The sequence below is a fragment of the Cibotium barometz genome, chromosome 9 (assembly GCF_041138505.1).
Source record: "Cibotium barometz isolate CiBa-2024 chromosome 9, ASM4113850v1, whole genome shotgun sequence".
In the NCBI taxonomy this organism is placed as follows: domain Eukaryota; kingdom Viridiplantae; phylum Streptophyta; class Polypodiopsida; order Cyatheales; family Cibotiaceae; genus Cibotium; species Cibotium barometz.
The window spans coordinates 24,612,366-24,634,813 of NC_141054.1; the positions used below are offsets into that span (position 1 = coordinate 24,612,366).

Genomic DNA, 22,448 nt, shown 5'->3' on the forward strand with positions numbered 1-22,448 from the left:
AGGGTGGAAAGTGGGAGGATGGAATGCCATGACGGCACCCCTGACGGCACCATCCTACGGACGGGTGGACCCGATTAGTCGGGTAGCTTTCTAATAGATTAAGTGAAAGCCCTACGCTAGATAAATAGGTTCTTGGGCAACTCTATTCTAGAAGACTAGGCCAGTGGCTTGCATGGATGAGGAAAAAAGCGTTGCCTCTAGAAATCAAGTCTAGTAGTTGCCCAATTTATGATCAATTACCCTAGGTGATTTGATTTTTAGAAGATCACGCTCCCCTTTTGCGGGATAGGACTAGGTCTTACCTATGAATCGTATCCTTGAATCTCTACATGGTCAAGGTGTCGATGAATAGGAAATTTTCTCTAAGTTAAGACTTAGTGGACTAGTGAGCAGAGGGACTACAGAGGAGGGGTTGCCTGTAAGCTGAAGGTTTTACAGATAAAAAAGGTGGCAAAGAGAAGATCAGTATAGTGTGAGTAGATTTTTTTGAGTCAGAGCAGAGGGTGTGCTGAGCACCAGTGCGGTTGCTCTAGGATCTCTTTATGGCATCTCTGTTGTTAGAGACTTGGCTCAGTCTAATACCTACTCAACTATAGCTGCTGTCTATCAGGCCGGTTTGTATGTGTTTGAGAAAGACACAATGTTGGTGGCAGTGGATTCAGTGAGGTTAGAAGTTGTGGGTGTGAAGATGGTTTAATGAAGAGTTGTTGCTGGGGGCTACCTATGGAGGCTCCCTAAGGTTTTTGGTGTTTTCTTCTCGTATGTTTGAGCCCATGTCTCAGGGATGTTGAGACGTTGATGTGTTTTTTATCTATTTGAAGAAGTCAGAGAGTTTGGATTGAATCTGTTATCACAAATGCAAGGTTTTTTTTTATTTGATGTATTAGTTGTGGAGGTGAATGTGTTGCTTTCATTGAGTTCATGGAAATGGAACACTTGTGAGTGTTAATCTATGTCTGATGCTGAGTTAGAGCTGACTCAGTCAACATCAGATGAGAAGATACAGAGTCAGATAAGGTCGATTAAGTATTAAATGTAATTAGTTGAAGGTGTAGAGGACTAGGATTGGTTTATTTGGGTTGAAGGGAAGTGGTTTTGAGTCAGGTCTGACAGTCAAGGGACTGTTAGTAGTCAGATAGATTGGTTAGTGGACTGAATGGTCATTCAGAGTCTGTTGTGAGTCAATTTAAGCAATTGAGAGTCCATAGTGTTGGATCCTTGTGAAGTTTGAGTGTTTTGAGGGTCTAAAAGTGTCAGAGGACACAAAGGAGAGGAAGTTTGATTCAGTTGAGACAATTCAATCAATACAGTCAGATTTGAGTCTGTTGCAGCAGTCAGTTGAGAGTTTATAATGTTATATCTTTATGAAATTAGAGTAGCCTGAGAGTTAGGGAGTGCCAGAGGGACACATAAGTGAAAATTTTTTATTTCAGTTGAGGCAACTGAAATCAGCTGGGTCTGTTTCAACAGCTGAATCAGTTTCAGTCAAATTCAGTCTGACAGGTATCAACAATGAATCAATTTCAGTCAAATTCAGTCTGACAGGTGTCAACAATTCAGTCTGACAAGTGTCAACAATGAATCAAAGTTTTTTGGAACTTGAAGTAGATATTTGTGGCATGCAGATAACCACGTGACGAGACTGGTCTGTGCTCAAGCTGAGAAACCCAACGTTCCAAAGGCTGAGCTAATGGAGATGTTTGCAGATGATCTGACCGATGATCTGACTAGACAGGTACCCCAAACTTTTTGATAAATACTATACTTAAATGAGAGGTACATCTAGTGTGGTTCATGAGATCAAATTTAAGGAGGGAGCAAAGCCAATAGCCCAGAAATTAAGAAGATTAGGGGCAATATAAAGGCAGATCTTGGAGACAGAAGTCACTAAATTCTTATACGTTAGATTCATATACCTTGTCGATGATGCACAGTGGGTTTCCCCTATAGTTATTGTGCCTAAGAAGGGTAATAAGTGGAGAGTTTTTGTGGATTATAAACCCCTTAATGCTGCTATACAAAGCGGCACCATTACCCTCTTCCTTTTCAGGATGAAATATTAGATCAGGTGCCAGGGCATGAGAGATATTCAGTTTGTGATGGGTTTAGTGGTTATTATCAGATTAGAATAGCTCCAGAGGATCAGAAAAAGACCAGCTTTATTACTCCATGGGGAGTGTTTTGCTATAGAGTTATGCCTCAATGCTTATGCCAATTTTCAAAGCTGAGTGGATAAAATCCTTGCTCAATGCTTATGCCAATTTTCAAAGCTGAGTGGATAAAATCCTTGCTCCTTACCTTGGAACCTTTGTTAGGATATTTATGGGGATGACTTATGTGTTTAAAGTGTGACATTTTGATACATGTGGAGAGGCTTGACACTATGTTTAAACATCTTGATGATGATGAAGCCCAGCTTAACCTAACAAAGTGTGAAATAACAAGGGCTTGAGTGGTACTCTTGGAACATGAGGTAAGTGAAAATGGAATAGCCCCATGTCCATCAAAGATAGAAAGCTTACTACAAATGGAGAGCCCAAGGTCAACCAAGGAGCTAATGAGATTTGTTTAAAAGCTCGGGTATTTGTCCAGATCTTTTTGTATGCTTCCTGAATATGTTTACCCTTTGCAAAAAGCTAGTCAGCAAGATTCATTTATGTGGAGTCAAGTAGAGGAGAATGCTTGAGAATCTCAAAGATATGCTTTCTACTCTTGCAACAATGATGCCCCTAGATTTGAGCCATCCTTTCTATCAGAGCCTCAGTCTCTTGGCAGAAAGCATGAGGTAGGAGCGGTACTTATGTAGAAGGGAACAAAACAATCTTATATGAGACTTGTTTTTAATATCAGCAAGGCAATGGGTGAGATAGAAAAAACATGGCATGAGGTTGAGTCGTTAGTTTGGACACTTGTGTATGCCACTAAAAGATTGAAACCTTATTTGATCTATAGATCTTTTGTTGTTCTCACCTCTTGTAATCTTCTACCTCATGTGATGAAATATCCCGGGGACAACCCAAAGGTACAAAATGGATTATGACATTACAAGAGTTTGACATGAGTTTCATCAAAGAAGATAGTGTGAGAGCTCACATGGCAGATATTCTCACCTATAAGGAGGTCCAAGTTAAACCCAAACTCATTAAAGATGTTGAAAAGCAAGTTGTTCCCAACCATAGTATGCATGAGGAATTTCAAGATATAGATGGAACTCTATTCTTTGATGGGGCTTTTAAAAGGAGTATTGGCAAAGAAAGTGCTGGGTTTGTTTTTGTTAGCAAGCAAGGACAAGAACTATGGTATGGCAGCCAAGAAATACACGTAAAAGGCAACAATGAGGCTAAGTATTTTAGCCTCAATCTAGGTCCTGAGGAATGTAGACAAAGGAAGGTCAAGAGATTAGTCATAAAAAGATGATTCTCTACTTATCATAAGTATTTTAGCCTCAGTCTAGGTCCTGAGGAATGTAGACAAAGGAAGGTCAAGAGATTAGTCATAAAAAGATGATTCTCTACTTATCATAAGGCAAGCACAAGGCACTTGGAGGGTTAATAAAGATGAAATGAAAAGCTAGTTTTTTAAGGTAAGAAAGCTCCTTAAAAATTTTCAAGACTTTTAGATTTGACATGTATCCAGGGAGGACAACAAAAGGGCACATGAGTTAGCAGAGCAGGTCTTCACCAAAGATATACATGCTGTGATAGTCCAAAAACCATTGTATCAAGGCAGAGAGTATCTTCATAAGGAAGAGAAATTCCTTCTTATAGGTTTTGCAAGAATAGGATTAGATTCTTCAAAAAGAAGGGCAATTGTCACGAGAGCCATGAGGTATGTGTTGATTGGTGACATCCTTTATCATAAAGGAATTGATGGTGTTATGAGGAGGGTTTTGTGTCAAGATGAGATCTAGGATTGCTTGAAAGCTTTCCCCATGAAGAAGGATGTGGAGGTCACTATAGAGCTGACAACACAAACAGAAAAGTATTAACCTCAAAACTTATGTGGCCTAGTATGAACAGGGACATCCATCAATGGTGCAGAATTTCTCATTGAGTGTGCCAAGAATTTCAAAAAAGGGTGCTAGTTTCTAAGCCTATGCATCATATTATGAGCTATGGAGCCTTTGAAAAATGGGGAATAGATGTTATTTGACCTCTTCGAGAAACTAGAAGCAAAAAATATTATATTATCACTGCAATGGACTACTTAACTAGGTGGCCAAAAGCCAAAGCAACCAACAATGCCACATCATAATAGGTTAGCAAATTTATTTATGAAATGGTTTGCTGTTGTTTTGGTGTCCCTTTGGAGCTTGTTAGTGACCAAGGAAGAGAATTCAGGGCTGATGTTGTCAAAAGTCTTACCAACAAGTTGGGTATAAAACATAGACCACCCCAATGTTTGGGACTTGTACTTGGATAGAACTTTGTGGGCATTTAGAGTGTCTAGGAAGAATGCCATGGGATTTACCCCATATCACTTGGTATATAGTGAAGAGTGTACAATGCAATAAATATTATGCTTCCTTCATTGGACTTTCTTTTACATCATAATATGACCCAAGAGGAACAAGAAAGAAAGAGATGGTCCAATTTGTACTCTCTACTTTTGGATCGAGAAGACGCCATTAGATGGTATGAAGAAGCTGGTCGGAAAAGGGTTAAGGCATTTAATGAAAAGTTGGGAGATAAGGATCTGAAGAAGGGTATGTTAGTTTTAAGATACAACAATGCTCTTAATACAACGTTTTAGACCAAATTCAGGATCCAATGGGAAGGCCCTTTCATTGTGCATGAAACTTTTTCTAATGGAACATATCAATTGCAAGATCTTGGGGCTCAGATGCATTCCAGCAGGGTCAATGGCTTGAGGTTGAGGCCATATCAATTGCAAGATCTTGGGGCTCAGATGCATTCCAGCAGGGTCAATGGCTTGAGGTTGAGGCCATACCACATTAGAATTATGTAAGGCGCAAATGACACACAGTGAAACACTTAAAAGTTTTTCACAATGGGGTTGGGGCAATATGTGAGAGGAATATGGAGGTTAGTTCAAACATGCTGTAAGATTTAATGTATATAAGATAGTGTAAAGTGGATCCTTAGTGGAAAAAGTGATGTGTGGCAGCCTAATGGGTGGACATGCACAGGTGTGAAGGAGAAAGGGAAGGGTATGGGCAATCGAGAGAGTTAGGTGGTGCAACATTCTAGAAGAAATAAGGCGGCAACGGTTGAAGAGGGGGGAGAGTTTTATAAGTTTTCGAAGGAGGAGTGAGTAGAGGGACTACAAGGAGGAGGGGTTTCCTGTAAGCTAAAGGTTTTACAGATAAAAAAGGTGGCAGAGAGAAGATCAGTACAGTGTGAGTAGATTTGTTTGAGTCAAAGCAAAGGGTGTGCTCTGAGGACCAGAGAATTAGCTAGGATGTGGTTGCCCTAGGATCTTTGTGTGGCATCTCTGTTAAAGACTTGGCTCGGTTTAATACATGCTCAACTGTAGCTGTTGTCTGTCAGATGAATGCCGATTTATATGTGTTTGAGAAAGACACACTGTTAGTGGCAATGGATTCAGTGAGGTAAGAAGTTGTGGGTGTGAAGATGGTTTAATGAAGAGTTGTTTGCTGGGGTCTACCTGTGGAGGCTCCCTAAGGTTTTTAGCATTTTCTTCTTGTATGTTTGAGCCCATGTCTAAGGGAGGTTGAGACATTGATGTGTTTTTTATCTATTTGAAGAAGTCAAAGCGTTTGGATTGAATCTGTTATGAGCAAATGCAAGGTTTTTTTGATGTGATGTATTAGTTTTGGTGAATGTGTTGCTTTGATTGAGTTCATGGAAATGGAACACCTATGAGGGTAATCCAATGTCTAGGGAGCTGATGCTAAGTCAGAGTTGACTCAGTCAACATTAGATGAGAAGATATAGAGTTAGATAAGGTCGATTAAGCATCAAATGTAATCAGCCAAAGGTGTAGAGGACTAGGATTGGTTTATCTGGGTGGAAGGGAAATGGTTTTGAGTCAGGTTTGATAGTGAGGGGACTGTCAGTAATCAGATAGATTGGTTAGTGGGCTGAATGGTGATTCAGGGTTAGTTGCAAACAATTAAGAGTCCATAGTGTTGGATCCTTGTGAAGTTTGAGTGTTTGGAGGGTATAAAAGTGTCAGAGGACACAAAGAAGAGGAAGTCTGATTCAGCTAAATCAGCTGAGACAATTCAGTTAGTGTAGTCAAATTTGAGTCTGTTAGAGTCAATTGAGAGTCTATAATGTTATATCTTTATGAAATCAGAGTAGCCTGAGAACTAGGGAGTGCTAGAGGACACATAAGTGAAATTTTTTGATTCAGTTGAGGAAGCTAAAATCGGTTGGGTCTTATTCAGAGAAAGCTGAGTCATTTTCAGTCAAATTCAGTCTGACAGGTGTTAGTAGAAGTCAAATTCAGTCATTTTCAGTCAAATTCAGTCTGACAGGTGTTAGTCGAAGTCAAATTCAATCTGACAGGTGTCAATAGAAGGTCAGTAAAGTGTTTAGTAAGATTCTGGGGTTGTAGGTTTAAAGTTAGCTGATGATGCTGGAGGATAATAAAAGAGCCAAGAGAACTCATATTGGATCACCGGGATCAGTGTTAGCCTTTTGAATCAGTTTAGAGTTAATTGGGAAGGATTAGGTTAGCTAATTGTCAGAGAAAGTCAGCTGGGGTATATAGGTTAAAAATTAGAGGTGTTGGAAGTTAGATCTAACTTGGGAGGACATCTAGAGAAATCACTTAAGTCAGATTGGGGTGTGTATAGGTGTCCGAAGGTGTGAGTTGAGAAGGGCTGAGGATAGGTGCAGAGTTGATTGGTGCCCTTGGAGCTGGGATTTTAGGGTCTCATAGTTCTGATCCCTTTACATATTATTCTTGTGTGTGAACTGGTGGTGTTGTAGAGGCCATCATCTAGCATCCTCACAATGTGCTTGTTTCTCTCATGATCTTGTTGATGGACGATAAAGGTGAATCTTCAAGCTTGATGATGGTTGTCACTCTTCAATGATGATGGTGGAGAGGATACTCTTCAACTTGATGATGATGATGACAACTTCACTTTCCCAAAGCCTTCTTTAAGATGAAGAATTCCACCTTTAATTATGAAGTTGATGATAAGCCCCCACAATTGTGAAAAGGGACGGGTTTATGCTTCTTTTACACTTGAGAGGATCCCTACTTTTTGCCAAAAGCAATGCTTTTGCTTTGCCTTTCCCTAATATAATAAAATATTACTAAACTTTTGACCAGCTTTTGCAAGTTCTTTTATGCTTTGCTTTTCTACCTTCAAGGCCTTTGCCTTTCCCTAATATAATAAAATATTACTAAACTTTTGACCAGCTTTTGCAAGTTCTTTTATGCTTTGCTTTTCTAACTTCAAGGCCTTGCTTTTTGGCCCTGGAACAGCTTTTTGAAAAAGTGCCTTTTAGCTTTTTGTTCTAGCTCAAACTCCTCTTTCCAATGGTGCACTTGGCTCATGGTCAACCCAGTTTGACTTTTTTTATTTTTCATGCTTTTTGACCAAGATTGGTGCTTTTTCTAAATCAAACGTTATGGACCCTATCCCCATGTCTTCTTCCACCTATCTGGTGTCCGGGAATGGGTTTCATCATGCGAAATAGAGCTAGGAGGGCCAAATAGTTACATTCCCTCCCTCTTATATCACAGTTGGTCCAGAAGCTAGCCTGAGGGATCATGTAATGTAACTAGGAAATGTTATCATATGGTTAATACTAATGGAATAAAGATTGTCATTCTAACCAAGATCATGACTTTAGTGAAAAATGTGATTGATATTAAATATCATTGATGCATACTCTACAAGAACCTTGATAAATAATTATGGTGATAAAATGGATTGTGAATTGTTGGTTATGGTTCCCAAGACTTCATCAATATATACAAACATTTTTTATAATACCCAAGCAAGCAATCATGCAACCTGCAGTGCTATGGCTACTTTGATGCAACCAAGGTGGTTGCTATAATAAGGCCATTGACAATGGAGACTTGCAAGGTGTATGAAAGAAATGCTAGGTAAAGTGAGTAGGAATTTTACTCGTAGTAAGATGTAGAGGTCGATGTCACTGAGGTGTAGCTCTCGTAGATAAGATGTAGAGGTCGATGTCACTGAGGTGTAGCTCGTAGATAAGATCCGATGTGGTGAGTGTCTGTTGATGCTTTCTCGTATATCTGCACAACCGTCTATAGTAGATCTTATAATACTAGTCCAAAATACGATGAAGAACAGTGAAATTTTGGTCCTCGAAGATGTCTATAGAAAACCGAGAACCACACGAAACGGCTCCCAAAACATGCCCGGAACAAAAAAAAATGTCAGTACAAAAAAGTACTCCACACTTCATGGTCCTCTTTCTTTTCCCAGAAGGGCTCCTTGATCTGATTCAAGAAGACATGTGACTCGAGGTGAAGGGTAGGCAATAGCACAGGGGGCGAGGAGCATATGCTCTAATACCAAATGTTGGAAATGGGTGTAAGCAAGAAGGGGTGGACAATAAAGCATTGTCCTTGACAATGCTTTGAGCATGGCCACTTTAAAGTTAGGATTTTTGAGACATATGCATATATATAATTTTTGATATATATGTTGGTATATTTAGTCCTTTTTCAATTTTGGTGAAGTGGGAATTTCAGTACATAAATGTTTATTTTGCAATTTTGGTGACGTGTGTGTTTAAAGAAGTAGCTGTAGGTTTTTTAAATAATTGCTATAATTGTGCCACCCAAAGATAGCGGGGCTGCAACTAACTCCTAAGAACGTGGGTGCCTTCCCTCCCTATTCACTCTTTCAAAACTTTTCCACAACTCTCTGTTTACCTTCTTCTCCACTTTGGACACACCTTACGGACAACTCACGTTACATAGCCAAGGTGACTAACTTGCTACTACAGGGTAAGTGTACTGCCCTTCTCTCTCTCTCTCTCTCTCTCTCTCTCTCTCTCTCTCTCTCTCTCTCTCTCTCTCTCTCTCTCTCTCTCTCTCTCTCTCTCTCTCTGTGTATCTCTCTCTTCAAAGCTTTGCTCAATGTTAGATATGTTGGCTATGCCCTATCTACCTTTCCTAAACAAATGAAGTTCTATTGTGTGTGTGTGTGTGTGTGTGTGTGTGTGTGTGCATGCATGTGTGTGTAACCTTTAGAGCTCACTAGATATGTTGGCTATGCCCTATCTACCTTTCCTAAACAAATGAAGTTCTATTGTGTGTGTGTAACCTTTAGAGCTCACTAGATCTCTCTCTCTCCATAACAGCTCCTAAGTTGTTAATGTTTGTTGTCTTCTTTCTATCAGTTATTTCAAGGTAAAGTAAGGATAGATGCATCACATCAACAATCATAGCAGCAAGATGGTTTTGCTCAAGCAAGTATGAATCTTTATTAGGACCAGTTTGCAAGAAGTCACTAGTCCTCAAGAAAGGATGGATTTGTTGGCACTTCATAGTGCTTGTAAAGCACTCTCATTACACTATATTTATTACTTCTTTTGTTACCAAGGTATTAGTGTCATTTAAAATGACCAATGCATGATTTTTTGTGTTTCAAGGCCATATTAAAGATTTGCATGATGGTGGAAGAGAGTGTGCACATTTAGGTGACAAGGATAGTGCTTGAGAGTTGATTCGATAGTGTTGGGTTGCAATGAAGAGAAAGGAATGTCATACCAAAAAGGCACGTGCGCAAGGCCAAAACATGAGGATAACAATACGTCACTTGATGAGACAAAAAAACACACAAGATTTGTAAGGTGGTTGCTACTTGATTTGAAGAACAAATAGTAGGGATGGACGTGAATAATCAGAAAAACATATTTCAAAAACTTCTTCTCCATCCACCCTTCCCAAATTTGCATGATGCATCATCACAAGTTGAAGCACTTATGCTATCTAACATCCATCACATGCTTACACAAGTGAAAGTGCCAAGGATAAATGATGAGCTCTTTCTTAAGCGATCAATCATCATGATGTTGCTAATTCTCAAGTTGGTGGATCCAAAGATGGTGAATGTCTCTGAAGATGCAAAAGTCTCAATCATCATGATGTTGCTAATTCTCAAGTTGGTGGATCCAAAGATGGTGAATGTCTCTGAAGATGCAAAAGTCCTTGGATTCCATAGGCGGAATGTTCAATCATCAATCTCTCGATTATCTCAAGAAGAGCCAGGGATCTTACCTTTATCCATGTGCCACATGCCACCATGCGGTAGTGCAATTGTGCAGAGGAGATTCATGACCTTATTGTTGAGTTTTGGACACCCGAGAATCGCATTTCCCCAAACAAAAGAGGTGTGTCGCCATAGGGGATAGGGTCAAGCACGTATGTGGAGAATCCTATTCATCTCCTTGATGAGCATCAGGTATACTTTCATAGAACCATAATCACAACTCTTTATATGTTAGTACATATTGTGAACATTTTTCTTGCATTAGCTCATTGCATACTCCTACTCAAGTTGTTTGCTTGATGCAAATTTAGAGTGAAAAAAAGCTCTATAGCATTGCTTCCTAGTAGTGAAAACTTGCTTTAAAACTAATTTACAGATCTTTAAAGCATTAACTTTACTACTTCAAAGCTTTCGGACATTGTTTTTTGAAGCATTGTCTCAAACCTTAAAAGCAGTTACAACCTGGTTCAAAGTCTCTTTCACAATATAAGACCCTTGATGCAAAATAAAAGTCCAACAAAGCTATGAAGCATTGATGTTAGTAGCTTAAGGCTAGTTTCAAGCATTTCTAGAGAGATTTCTCTTTCCCCTCTAAGCACTCTCCGAATGCTTTAAAGCAATGTTGTATGTTTTACAAAGCTTTAAATCAATGTCACAAAGATTTGAAGGCTATTACAAGGCTTCATAGCATTGTTTATGTGCTTTTAAAGGCTTTAAAGTATTGAGACATGTGTTGATAAAATTTTAGAGGCTTTAAAGCTATATGATTCTCCTCTGCATGGATATGGAAATAGATTTGAATCATGGAGACATAGATTTAAAGATTTATTCATAGCTTTAGTCCTTTGACATAGATGTCTAAGGTTATAGGGATAACTAAAGCATTATGACACCACTTGCTTATTAGCAGTGAATTGGTTAGACCAAACTTTAAAGCAATGAGAGTTGGATATAGTTGTAGTGCTTTAAAGTAGTTTTACATAGCTTTTTACTTTCCCAGAGCTTTAAAGATAGTTGTTAAAGCTTTAAAGTAGATAGAGATGACTCAAAGAAAATTGTCTGCATTGCTAATAGCACTTGCAACTACCATCTCTAGATTCATGTGTTGACTGAGTAGAATTGACCACATTTTGTTATGTTCATGGTAATTGCAGCTCTATCGACAATTCCAAGATATGTATCCATCAATTATAATCTCACTATGAGGTTTCGAGACCCCGAAGCTGTACTTTTTCATAAGCTGAAGGATAGGTATACCTGTTATTACATTGCACACTTGTAGATGATTTTTTTGAAAGAGTCATTCAATCACATGCGCAACGCACAATTTGGCATGCATGGAGTAGGTTGTACATGTATTTGCACTCTATGTGTGAGACATGCTTAATCATACAATTGTAATTCAACTCAGCATGTATACAAGAGTGTGAATGATATTTGGGAGTCGGTACTTTTTCCAAAACCAAATCGGTCCATGTTTCATAAATATAAATGTCTCATGGGAACATGTTCTTCATGTGGTATGCACAATTACCTCTTTGTCCCCAAGAGATGGGTAAGAATAACTTGTAACTCCCTGTTATGGTCTTTCAAGATATAGAGACATGTACAGATGACAATGGGAAGTTAAAGAAGAGAAAAGATGTGATACATATAAAGATGCAATGTAGGGATATGATCAGCCTATTCCAATCTCACTTGAGCTTCTTCATCAGACACAACTTCATTTACAAGTGGCACGCTAAGTAGTTTAAGGCATGCGTATCACGATTTCTAGGTGATGTTGTTTCAATCATAGACTTCATTGAGAATTACTCGTTCAAGGAGCAGAATGAAATATAGCCCATGCATTGGTATTCTAACCAGGCGATGTTGTTTCAATCATAGAATTTTCTTAGAATTACTCATTTAAGGAGAAGAATGAAATACAACCCATGCATTGGTATTCTAACCAGGTCACTATTTTGGTGCATATAAGCTATTATCACACTAATGAAGGTGAGGTGAAAAAGAGCACACATTACTATATCTCAGACGATAAGGTGCATGATACTTTATTTGTGCAACATTGCTTTCTTTTGCATGATGCATGGCTGAAAAGTCAAGGTGTTTAATTATATAAGAGCCATTGGGTGTGATATGATGGAGCAGCTTTGTAGTTCAAAGCCAAGCAACCATTCTAATTTGTGGCTAGATTCTTTGGGTTGACAAGAATTGAGATGACTTGGAACTTCTTTGCTTCAGGTCATGGGAAAGGGAAACATGATGGGGAAAGTACTATGACAATCAACACACTCTTTCAAATTGATCATGATCATATTATTTACATTATGGTCCGTTTGCAGTGTGTTTGAGTATTGTAGGAGGTGTGGGATGGATAGCCAAAGTGCCACCACATTTGATATGATTAAATAATCCACTTATAAATCCGTAATGGGTGGTTGCTTTTTCTAGACAGCCTCTCGCACTATCATATGTCTTCTCTACAGAATCCATTGATGCTTTTAAATCTGGCACTCCATCTCCAACACCTAACTTTACAAGCTATCCGCTTTAGCACCTTCGCCTCAATATGCAAATTGTGCATCTCATCTTCATCTACAATATTATCTTCTTTCATATCCTTTATCTTGCTTTCCAATTCTATGTCTACTTGCAAACCTGTAGCTACCTTGTAAACTCCGAACTTCTCATGAAACTCTGGCCTTGCTGCATCCAAGGCACCTCTCATGTCCTCCACAATACTTGTCAATCTGTCCATTTCACTTCTTGCCAACTCAACCATGTCAGCTACCTTTGTAAGAACCCCATTTTTTCAAGGCTGAGATAACTTTATCAAGGAATCTGATGCAGTTGTAAGAACCCCATTTTTTCCAGGCTGAGATAACTTTATCAAGGAATCTGATGCATTTACTCCAAACATAGAGAGCAACTCTGATGCATCTACTCTAAGCATAGAGGGCAACTCTGATGCCAAAGGGCTGATAAAAAGGTCATGGGCATGGTCCAATGTGGAAGCCAAGGCATAAGTGAGTGTAAACATGGGGCATAGGTATATAAGACAATTATAAGTCCTAATTGTAAATAACTCATAACAATCACTTCTTGATCAATGCTAATCATGTCTTGCTTTGAAAGCTTTCATGGAGATGACCTGCTCCCGTGTCTTAGACTCCATGTAAATGATGTCTACATGTCTCTCTAGACTCCATGTAAATGATGTCTACATGTCTCTCTAGACTCCATGTAAACGAATCTCTTCTCCCTCCCTCCCTTTCAATGTATACAAGCAAGAGGTTGAAGAAGATGAAGAGGAAGCTAAGGATGAAGAGGGGACCAAAGAAAATGTGTAGATGCCTACCCATCCTCAGTGTAGTGGTAGTTGCTCGACAATCATCAATGACATTTTGTAAATCTTGGCTTTTTAAAATAAAATAAATTATTTTTTATACGTCTTGGCTTTAAGCCCCCCTTGTTTCTTGAGCAATGTTGCTTGGTTACATTAAAATGTGTCAAAAAACCCACTTAGGCAAAATGGTTGTACTACAACTTGTTCCATTTTTCCTAAAAATAAATTTAACCAAATTATCATAATAATCTAGGTTGTCAGCAATGCAAATATGCATGGATTTTTATACAGAGCAATAGACAGCATAATATGTATCATAATTATGACACAGATTACATGATCTGCATCCACTATGACATTTATTGTGATATTATAAAGATTGTTATTATTTTTATCCTAAGTGTAAGATCATTGCAATAAATGTGGTAGTGCCCCGTCCTATTGTAGTAGGGTAAGATGGCTTCTCACCCTCAAAAAAGGCTTTGAAGTTAAAGGCTGAAGGGGAAAACGTGAGGTGTTATAACCTTTAAGTAGGATAGAGTGGGGAGAGACAGCTTCTTTAAACCAATTTTCTTAGTGAGGGTAATAGTAACACAAGTATTTGGGGAATTTTGTTTCAGATACTAACATAATTATTTTGGGCATTTTGGTTGAGAGAAATGTAGTTTTCTTGCAAAGATGAATGATGTTTAGTTTGAGATAGATGTAAATGTTCTTGAGCACTCAATGTTTAGTTTGAGATAGATGTAAATGTGCTTGAGCATTTAATGTAAGTCCTTTTTTTTAATAGGAAGAAATATTTTCCTCTCTCTCTCTCTCTCTCTCTCTCTCTCTCTCTCTCTCTCTCTCTCTCTCTCTCTCTCTCTCTCTCTCTCTCTCTCTCTCTCTCCCCCTACCCCATTGGCTCCCTTTCTCTCTTTTCATTTTCTCTTTTCTCTCCCTTGGATCTCGTGAGTCTCTGCAATCAACAAAGGCTTAGTGTTTTAAAGAAATTAGTAATTTCAATCAATCACAAATGTACAAAATATGTTATTTTATCCATGGTCTACCAACTAGATGACAAAGAAAAAGAAAAAGTAATTGAAGAAAAAGACGAAGGAGAAGGAAGAGACATGATTCTTCCTCTCTCATTGTACCTCTCATTCTACCCTTCAAGTGCCTATGAAGGAGAAGAAGAAATGCATTCATACTCCTCCTCTTCTTTTCCTTTCTTCTGTATAAAACAATTATGATAAAAAATATAATTAAAAAGATATAATATTCAAGGATATCATACATGAACTTGAAGGTTAGAAACCGTATATTTCTATTTGTTAACAATTATTTCAAGGATTATTATCCAATTTGCATGATTTTCTCTAGCTATATTGAGCTATCATAGCGTGCTTTTCTCACTAGGTACCTACTTATATCATTTTCTCCTCAAACCTGATCTCTATCCTTGTGGTATCACCATTCAATAAATTACCTCATGGGAATCATACCATGTATTCTATCTCTATGATCTTTTGCCTTTTGGAAACCATATTGACCTTGCCAATGAGATTTCTCCATGCCTTATATCTGATTTAGCATGGTTGAGCTAAACATCAACCTAAGATATAAGATATATTTGGTATTTTTAATATTGAACTATTCTCATTCAATAAGGATTATTTTCTAAAATTAAGTTATTAATGTAATATGTACAGTTAAGCTATAAATGTAATATGTACATATAAAGTTTTTGTAGAACTAGCAAGATACCCTTTTGTAAAGGGTATCTTTTTGCATAGTTGAGTAATATATCATATTTTTTTGGATTGAAATGAAGAAACCCTAGTAAAAATATAGCTTGATTCCCTTGCTTTAACAAGGATAGTGTTTCAATAACGTAGTTACTTCATGCACAGTTTGGTTTTTTTGAAGAGTGTAGAGTGGCCACTTATATGGACTACTTTTCTTAAAACATGGTTTAAATAAATGTTTCTTTAGGCACTCACTTGACATCACAAGAAATAAAGGGTTTCCATGAATGATTTTCCTTTATGAACATCTAATAAATATGCCATTATTTTGTGTGGGGTCAGTTGACATGGGGAGGCATGGGGAGGGGGGGAGTGCAAGGGGCATTGGAGGTGAGGTTGATGTTTAGATGGCCACCCTTTAGAAAAAAAAGGGTGTGCCTAAAATAACAACCAGCAGACTTTCCTTTAATCAAGTGAGGGATAGATTTTGACCACTCATTTCAGCCCTTTTTCTTCTTAGTGTAATGTATTTAGGGTTATGATCCTCTAGTCTTGAATATGTTTTGGGTGTGAAAAATACTCATCCTAGAATGTATTCTACCTACATAGGAGCTAAACCTCAACCTAGAATGTATTCTACCTACATAGGAGCTTAACCTCAACAAGGCTGCAACTATCATGATCCCATATAACTTTGTTGGGTGTAAAAACTAGGATGCTTCTCATAAAGAGGGCCTCACATTTTCAATAGGACATCTCAATAGAAGTGATAATGAGCGTTAGACATAATAATATTCAAAGCTAGAAAAAAGGATAAGGAGGAATCATGTAACTATGTTTCAACTATATGATCTCTCCCACTCCTTTTTTCTAGCGCTCACCAAAAGTTCTTATTTTCAAAAGGAGCGGGAAGCCTAAATGTGATACGGTCACCAAAAAAGGATAAGGAGGAATCATAAACTTTATGATCTCTCCCACTCCTTTTTTCTAGCGCTCATCGAAAGTTCTTATCTTCAAAAGGAGCGGGAAGCCTAAATGTGCTACGGTCCACATGTGCATTGGCAACGTGACATGTTGGTTAAACCAATGTTCTCATTCAATCTCAATGTAGCACAGCGCCTAAGTGTGAATAATGGCCAATTGTATATAAGGCATTTTCTCATAATGAATGGACACAATCCCCCTTTGTGCTATTGAGAGCTCTTGCTTTTTTATTGAGAGAGAGATTGAGAGAGAGCATTCTAGGACTTTTGCCTCCTCTATACTTGTATGTTGCATGCTTGTGTTGAGGAGTGAGAGAGAGTGATTGTCTTATATGGTGGTGTGAGCGACTCTACGATGACATCGTGGAGGTGGAGCTTGGAGGATTGGAGCTTCTCAAGTGAGCTTGGAGACCTCAAAAGACACAAGTTCAAAGCATTGGTAAGTGCCCTATGACAGTTGTGTTCTATTGCTCTTCCCTAAGGTGAATGCATTGAGTTCCCTCTTGGAGGTGTGATAGCCCATAAACAACTAGAAAATGTAGAAAGTTATAAAAACTTAGAAAATTTAGTAATAATCAGAGGTTTAGGTATGCTTGGTACTAGGAAAGTAGACAAAAGGAGACCCAATGGACCAGGCTAGCCCTTGGTCTAACATAGCAGCTCCCATTGCTAGTGGTTGAGGAGCATGAGTAGAAGTGGAGTAGTCTAAGCTATAAGAATAAAAGTTATGCAAAATGAGGTGTAAGATTTTTATCATCATTCATTCTAGAAGATGTAGAAAGGTGTAAAAACTTAGAAATTTTATCAATAATCAGAGGTTTGTAGTGGTGCTATAGTTAGGAAAGACACTTTATCAATAATCAGAGGTTTAACTTTATTTGGTACTAGAAAAGTAGCAAGAAGATCCAATGGACCACGCTAGGCCTTGGTCTAACATAGTAGCTCCTATTGTAGTGGTGCTATAGTTAGGAAAGACACTTTATTATATATACCCTAGGTTAACATTGCATATACATACAACAAAATATAGAACAAGGTGAAATCTTCTAAAACAAAAAAAAATGGCAAGGGATGATATGTTCAATCGAACATTCCAAATCTTTTGAGCCTTGTATTAAGAAAATTGTGCCATAAAAAATATATCAATGGTTTGTTGGCATGCCCTAAGAGATTGCTTTTGGTGAGAGAAGGTTTAGCGTCATATCATAATCTTATGTGTATTAACTTAAGTCACGGCCAATGGGCTAAGAGGAATTTTGAGCACATGGATGCATTTTAATTTTGTACAGTACACTAGAGAATAATTAATGCAATGGAAAGAAAATTGCACTTCAATTCAAAAGTTAAAGAGAGTCAAACATATTTGTGCTCCTAATAAGAAAACTCATATTTGTGCTTCCAATAAGAAAACTCATATTTCTGCTCCCAATGAGTAAAGTCATCTGGTTTTCATATTTGTGCTCCCAATTCAAAAGTTAGAGTCAAATATATTTGTGCTCCCAATATGAAAACCCACTTGGTTTTCTATTCAACATGGAACATACTTCTATTTTTTGTGTAAACATACATTATTTTATTTCATCTTCAGTAGAAAATTTACTAAAATTAGAAATACAAATCTATTATGCATGCATGACATTAATTCATGTGAATATGCTTGCAAGTATGACGTATTTTGTGTGAATATTGTGACAAGTCACTTGTATGTGAGTTCATCTCCTACTCGTAGTGAAAATGAAAAGGCTATGAATATGCCTTGAATTTGTTGGGTCAACTCCAATACATTGACCTTACTAAATTTTGGGTTTGTATCGATTAATAAGTGGTCCACATTAAATAACTAGGGAAAAAGGCATTAAATAAGTAGGGAAAAAGATGTTAGGAATGGACCTTTATAGGATCACAAACAATATATTTTTACATATCTCTTTCTTGATTTTGCATTCTCTCTCTCTCTCTCTCTCTCTCTCTCTCTCTCTCTCTCTCTCAAAACAAGACTCTAGACAAGGAGGTCTTCACAAAGTGAAGGGAAGGTTGCCATCCACTTGAGAAAGAAAAGGTGCAAGAAAATTATAGCCCGTCGAGCTAAAAGTTGTATGGTTTGCATTCTCTCTCTCTCTCTCTCTCTCTCTCTCTCTCTCTCTCTCTCAAAACAAGACTCTAGACAAGGAGGTCTTCACAAAGTGGAAGGGAAGGTTGCCACTTGAGAAAGAAAAGGTGCAAGAAAATTATAGCCCGTCGAGCTAAGAGTTATGTGTTTGATGATTGATGGTTTGTGCCCTCCAACGATGGGAGCACATTGTTCTAAGCAACCTCACCACACATCATTTGGGATATAGGCAAGGCCACTAAGATGGATAGCACAAGTACCAAGAGACATGCCATTATCACCTTCATATCAGAGGAAGGTTAAAAATACTCAAGCAATCCAAGCTTCGAACTAAGCTTTATATATGTAAAGAGCTCACATCAATGTAACTTAAGCAAAAGAAAGCAAAACACAAACCAAAACAATGAGTAATCCTCTAGTAATTCTTTGCCAAAATGAAAAACTACCATTCAAGAGGCTCACATCTTAAAATCTGTAGGATCTCCTTCTTTGTCCATGAGTGCCTACATTCCACAATTGACTATGCTTGTAGTGGTTGTATGGACCATGTACTCCTTCTTGTGGATGTTAATATCATCATCATAGACATCATATGAACATATCTCTCTCTCTCTCTCTCTCTCTCTCTCTCTCTCTCTCTCTCTCTCTCTCTCTCTCTCTCTCTCTCTCTCTCTCTCTCTCTCTCTCTCTCCTTTTGGTACAACAGATCATAGGGGTCTCCCTTATATAAGATTGAGGGGATGCTCAACTTATGTTTGGATGAGTGCAATATAGAAAAGGGTCATAGGGTAGGGGGAGTGTTGTTTGTGTATAGGGGTGCGCACACCATCCAAGAAACTACGATAAGGGTCATGGGGTGTTACGCATGGAAGAGGAGAGTGTTTGTGATGTAACACCTTAGACACAAGCCATAGAGTAAATTCATCAATAAAAGCCAATCTAATCGACACATGAACTTCAAATTAGTGTGACCTTTCAAAAGTTGGTTTTTTAAAATGTATATCTTAGAAAGACTTACTAAATGAAGCTTTTTTTTCCCTCATCAGCCACTGCCTGTAAGCGCTTAATTATCTGCCCGCGGGAGATGCCTAGGATAGAGGAAGCACAAGGGGGGTTTTGAACCCAAAAGGGGGGTTTTGAACCCACTAAATGAAGCTTTTCTTTTGAAAGGGTTTGAGTAAGGGGGGGGGGGTCAAGGGAAGAAGTTTTCAGCACCGGTAGAGTACGACGAAGCAAGGCAAGATTGCGCGCGGATTGAAGACTGTAAGCTCCTCAAAACGGGACTGGAGACCGCCGGCATCGGAGGGTACGATACCAAAACCCACGTTGCCGCCGGCGACAGAGTCGAAGCCCGCGGAGGGTGGCCCGAGATCTCCGCTGTGGGGCGGCGTGGGCGGTGGTTTGTGGACACGCCCGGCGATGACGCGGCAGACAAGCATCGCCAAAAGGCCGCCGTGGTGCCTATCACGCTCTATATTTTTCTCTTTTAGCTGGTCGTCGATTGCTGCCATCTGGTGGGCTCGGCCGCTGGTTGCAGTGGTGAGAATGCCTTTGTTAACGCCGTCCGGCCCACGCATTTTGGAGAACCCCGAGCGGATGATTTTGCAAATAGAGCAGGAAGCGGAACTGCAGGCGGCGGCAACGCCGGCGTGGGCCGGCAGGACAGCATCGGCGGCAGCCAGCAGCCTGCATTCAAGCGTGGCGCCATAGAAACGCAGCAGCTCATTGCCGTCAGCCAGGCAGCGCGGGTTCTTCTTGTGCAGCTTGATGGCCCTCGCCTTGACTCCTTCCCTGTAATCCTCGAACCTGGTCAGCGTTCTAGGTAGATTGTTTACCTTGAGCACTCTCTCTATCCTCAGCTCGGCCCCTGGGGCCGCCACTGGCGGCGCCGCCCCACTGAGCCAGCTTGTGCGAAAAATTATCTCCACGACGTTTCGGGAAGAGTTGCCCACTGCCAACTCCGTCACTGCAGTCATCAAAACGAATGAAAAAAACAAATCGATCAGCACCAAAGTCATTAAATTCTACCATAAATCTGAAAAAAAGTAAACTCTTGAACCCACCTGCATGTTTGAGAAGATGGTGCTGCTCAAGAGCTTCATACTTTGGGAAAACCTCCCCACACCTCTGGCAAACCGGTTTAGCAACAGGAGGCAAAGAGCCTCTGCAGCTGCCGCCTAGTCCGCCGCCACTACTGGCCTTGTAAACCACCAAAGAGACTGCAGGGTTCTTACAATCATAGCACCCAGAGAGCTTCTTCCTGGAATTGCTTTTAGCAGAGGGATCGAGAGCTGGAGTAGGCTGTCCAGAGTGATGAAGAGGGGTGCCATAGAAGCTACTCTTGAGAACAGATCCATGAGAATTATCATGATGGTGATGAGGATGAGGATGATGACCGGCTACAATGTCGTCTAAGCTAAGCTTCCCATGGGCATGCTGATTTTGATGATGGTGGTGGTGATGGTAATGGTGGTGGTGGTGGTGGTTGTTGGCATTGTCCCTCAGCATTGCTTCATGTGTTATGGACTGGACGAAGTAATTGCTTTTGACTGATTTCGGGCTGAAATTCGGCATGCCCGAGCGGCCAGCATCGACTCTACGATTGCTGTGGATAACATCCTTTAGATTGGCTATGGACCTTGAGCAGCCTGATGACCTGTGGAGCCTCCTGCTCACAAACACTGCCTCAACTTTTGCACTGCTCTCTGCAAGTGATTGAGGATCATGCACTTCCCCGGGTTTAGATTTGCATGCCAAAGACCTTCTCCAAGAGAGCCAGGTGGAGGTTGGCATTCTGAACTTAACTCAATTAGCCCATAAACCAAGCTTCGTTCACCTCTCCTGTTAATGGCCGGGGGCCTGTTGGGCCTGTTTCTCGACGCAGGCTTGTGGCCAGTACACTAATTGGTGACATCAAACTGCATCTCCAACTATGCTGTCAGTACTTAAGTAGTCTACTAAATAGCTCTATTAACTTCTCTCAACCACTAGGATTAAGTTAACGCAGCTCAATTCGCTCCTCATAACCAATAAGATTAAGCTTATGAGCTCAAATTGCTCTTCTCAAGATGAAGCAGCTCAATTTGCTCCTCTCAACCTCAGAGATTAACACAACAGCAGCTCAATTTGCTACTCTAAATTGTTGATGATTAAGATAACATCTTTGATTAGGGGAGCTAAACGATAAGGAGGCAAGCAATGTGGTACTGTATCCACACAACCAACTCGTACATAATAGGTGGGGATGAGTATGTGCACAAGTATTAAGCTTTCTTGCATCACAAGAGAGATGTGGTGTCTACTGTAGGGACTTCTAGTCTCTCTCTCTCTCTCTCTCTCTCTCTCTCTCTCTCTCGCTCTCGCTCTCTCTCTCTCTCTCTCTCTCTCACACACACACACACACACAGTTACTACGTAGTATACTGTATGTGAGTAGCCCAAATACTCTCTCTCTCTCTCTCTCTCTCTCTCTCTCACACACACACACACACACAATTACTAACGTAGTATACTGTATGTGAGTAGCCCAAATACTGTACGAGCCTAGAAATGGGCTAGTTATGGAACAAGATCCTTGGATGATCTTAAGAGGGGACAAGATAGAAGCCTGTAGAGAATGATGATAATATAGTGATGCCTGACAGCAGGAAAGGTTGCATGAGAATTAAACATTAGAGCAGTTGAACTCTAAACTATGCGTGGATGATAATTCGGGATTAATCCTTATAAGAGCTGAATAATTTTTCCAAAACTAATTGGAAAATTATACCTTCAAAATTATTAAGAGTTGAAGCGGTGTGGAATTAAAATTCCTCCTTTTACCATTTTTTGAATTGAAACCGACGCAGATACGCATAAATTTTTGACTTTGTACTGTTTTGTTTCGTGAGGATTAAATAGAAAGATTGACTGGTTTTGTAGTAAATTTCTACCCGTTGAACCGAAAGAAGAAAAAGGAAGGTTTGTTCTAATTTGACCAACACGGATTGGTGGTGAACGCATGCACTGTAAAAATATATATATATATATATATATTAAACAACGAAGCGTCCAGCGCATGGAATCTTTGATGAAGTTTTCC

At 39.4% G+C, this 22,448-nt stretch overlaps 1 protein-coding gene across 1 annotated transcript; it reads right to left on the bottom strand.

Moving 5' to 3' along the window:
* Window positions 1-19,335: 19,335 nt before the first annotated feature.
* LOC147635360 (uncharacterized) lies at window positions 19,336-21,968 on the bottom strand. The gene is made up of 2 exons (XM_086802167.1): window positions 20,431-21,968; window positions 19,336-20,333 (listed from the first exon to the last, which is right to left on the bottom strand). The coding sequence occupies exons 1-2, from the start codon at window positions 21,158-21,160 to the stop codon at window positions 19,576-19,578; spliced, it is 1,488 nt and encodes a 495-aa protein (XP_086658293.1). The 5' UTR covers window positions 21,161-21,968; the 3' UTR covers window positions 19,336-19,575.
* Between the last annotated feature and the right edge of the window lie 480 nt (window positions 21,969-22,448).

Coding starts and splice junctions, on each gene's coding strand:
- LOC147635360 (XM_086802167.1), bottom strand. CDS start 21,160: ATGCCAACCTCCACCTGGCTCTCTTGGAGAAGGTCTTTGGCATGCAAA. Junction 20,334..20,430: donor CCATCTTCTCAAACATGCAG/GTGGGTTCAAGA, acceptor TGATGACTGCAG/TGACGGAGTTGGCAGTGGGC.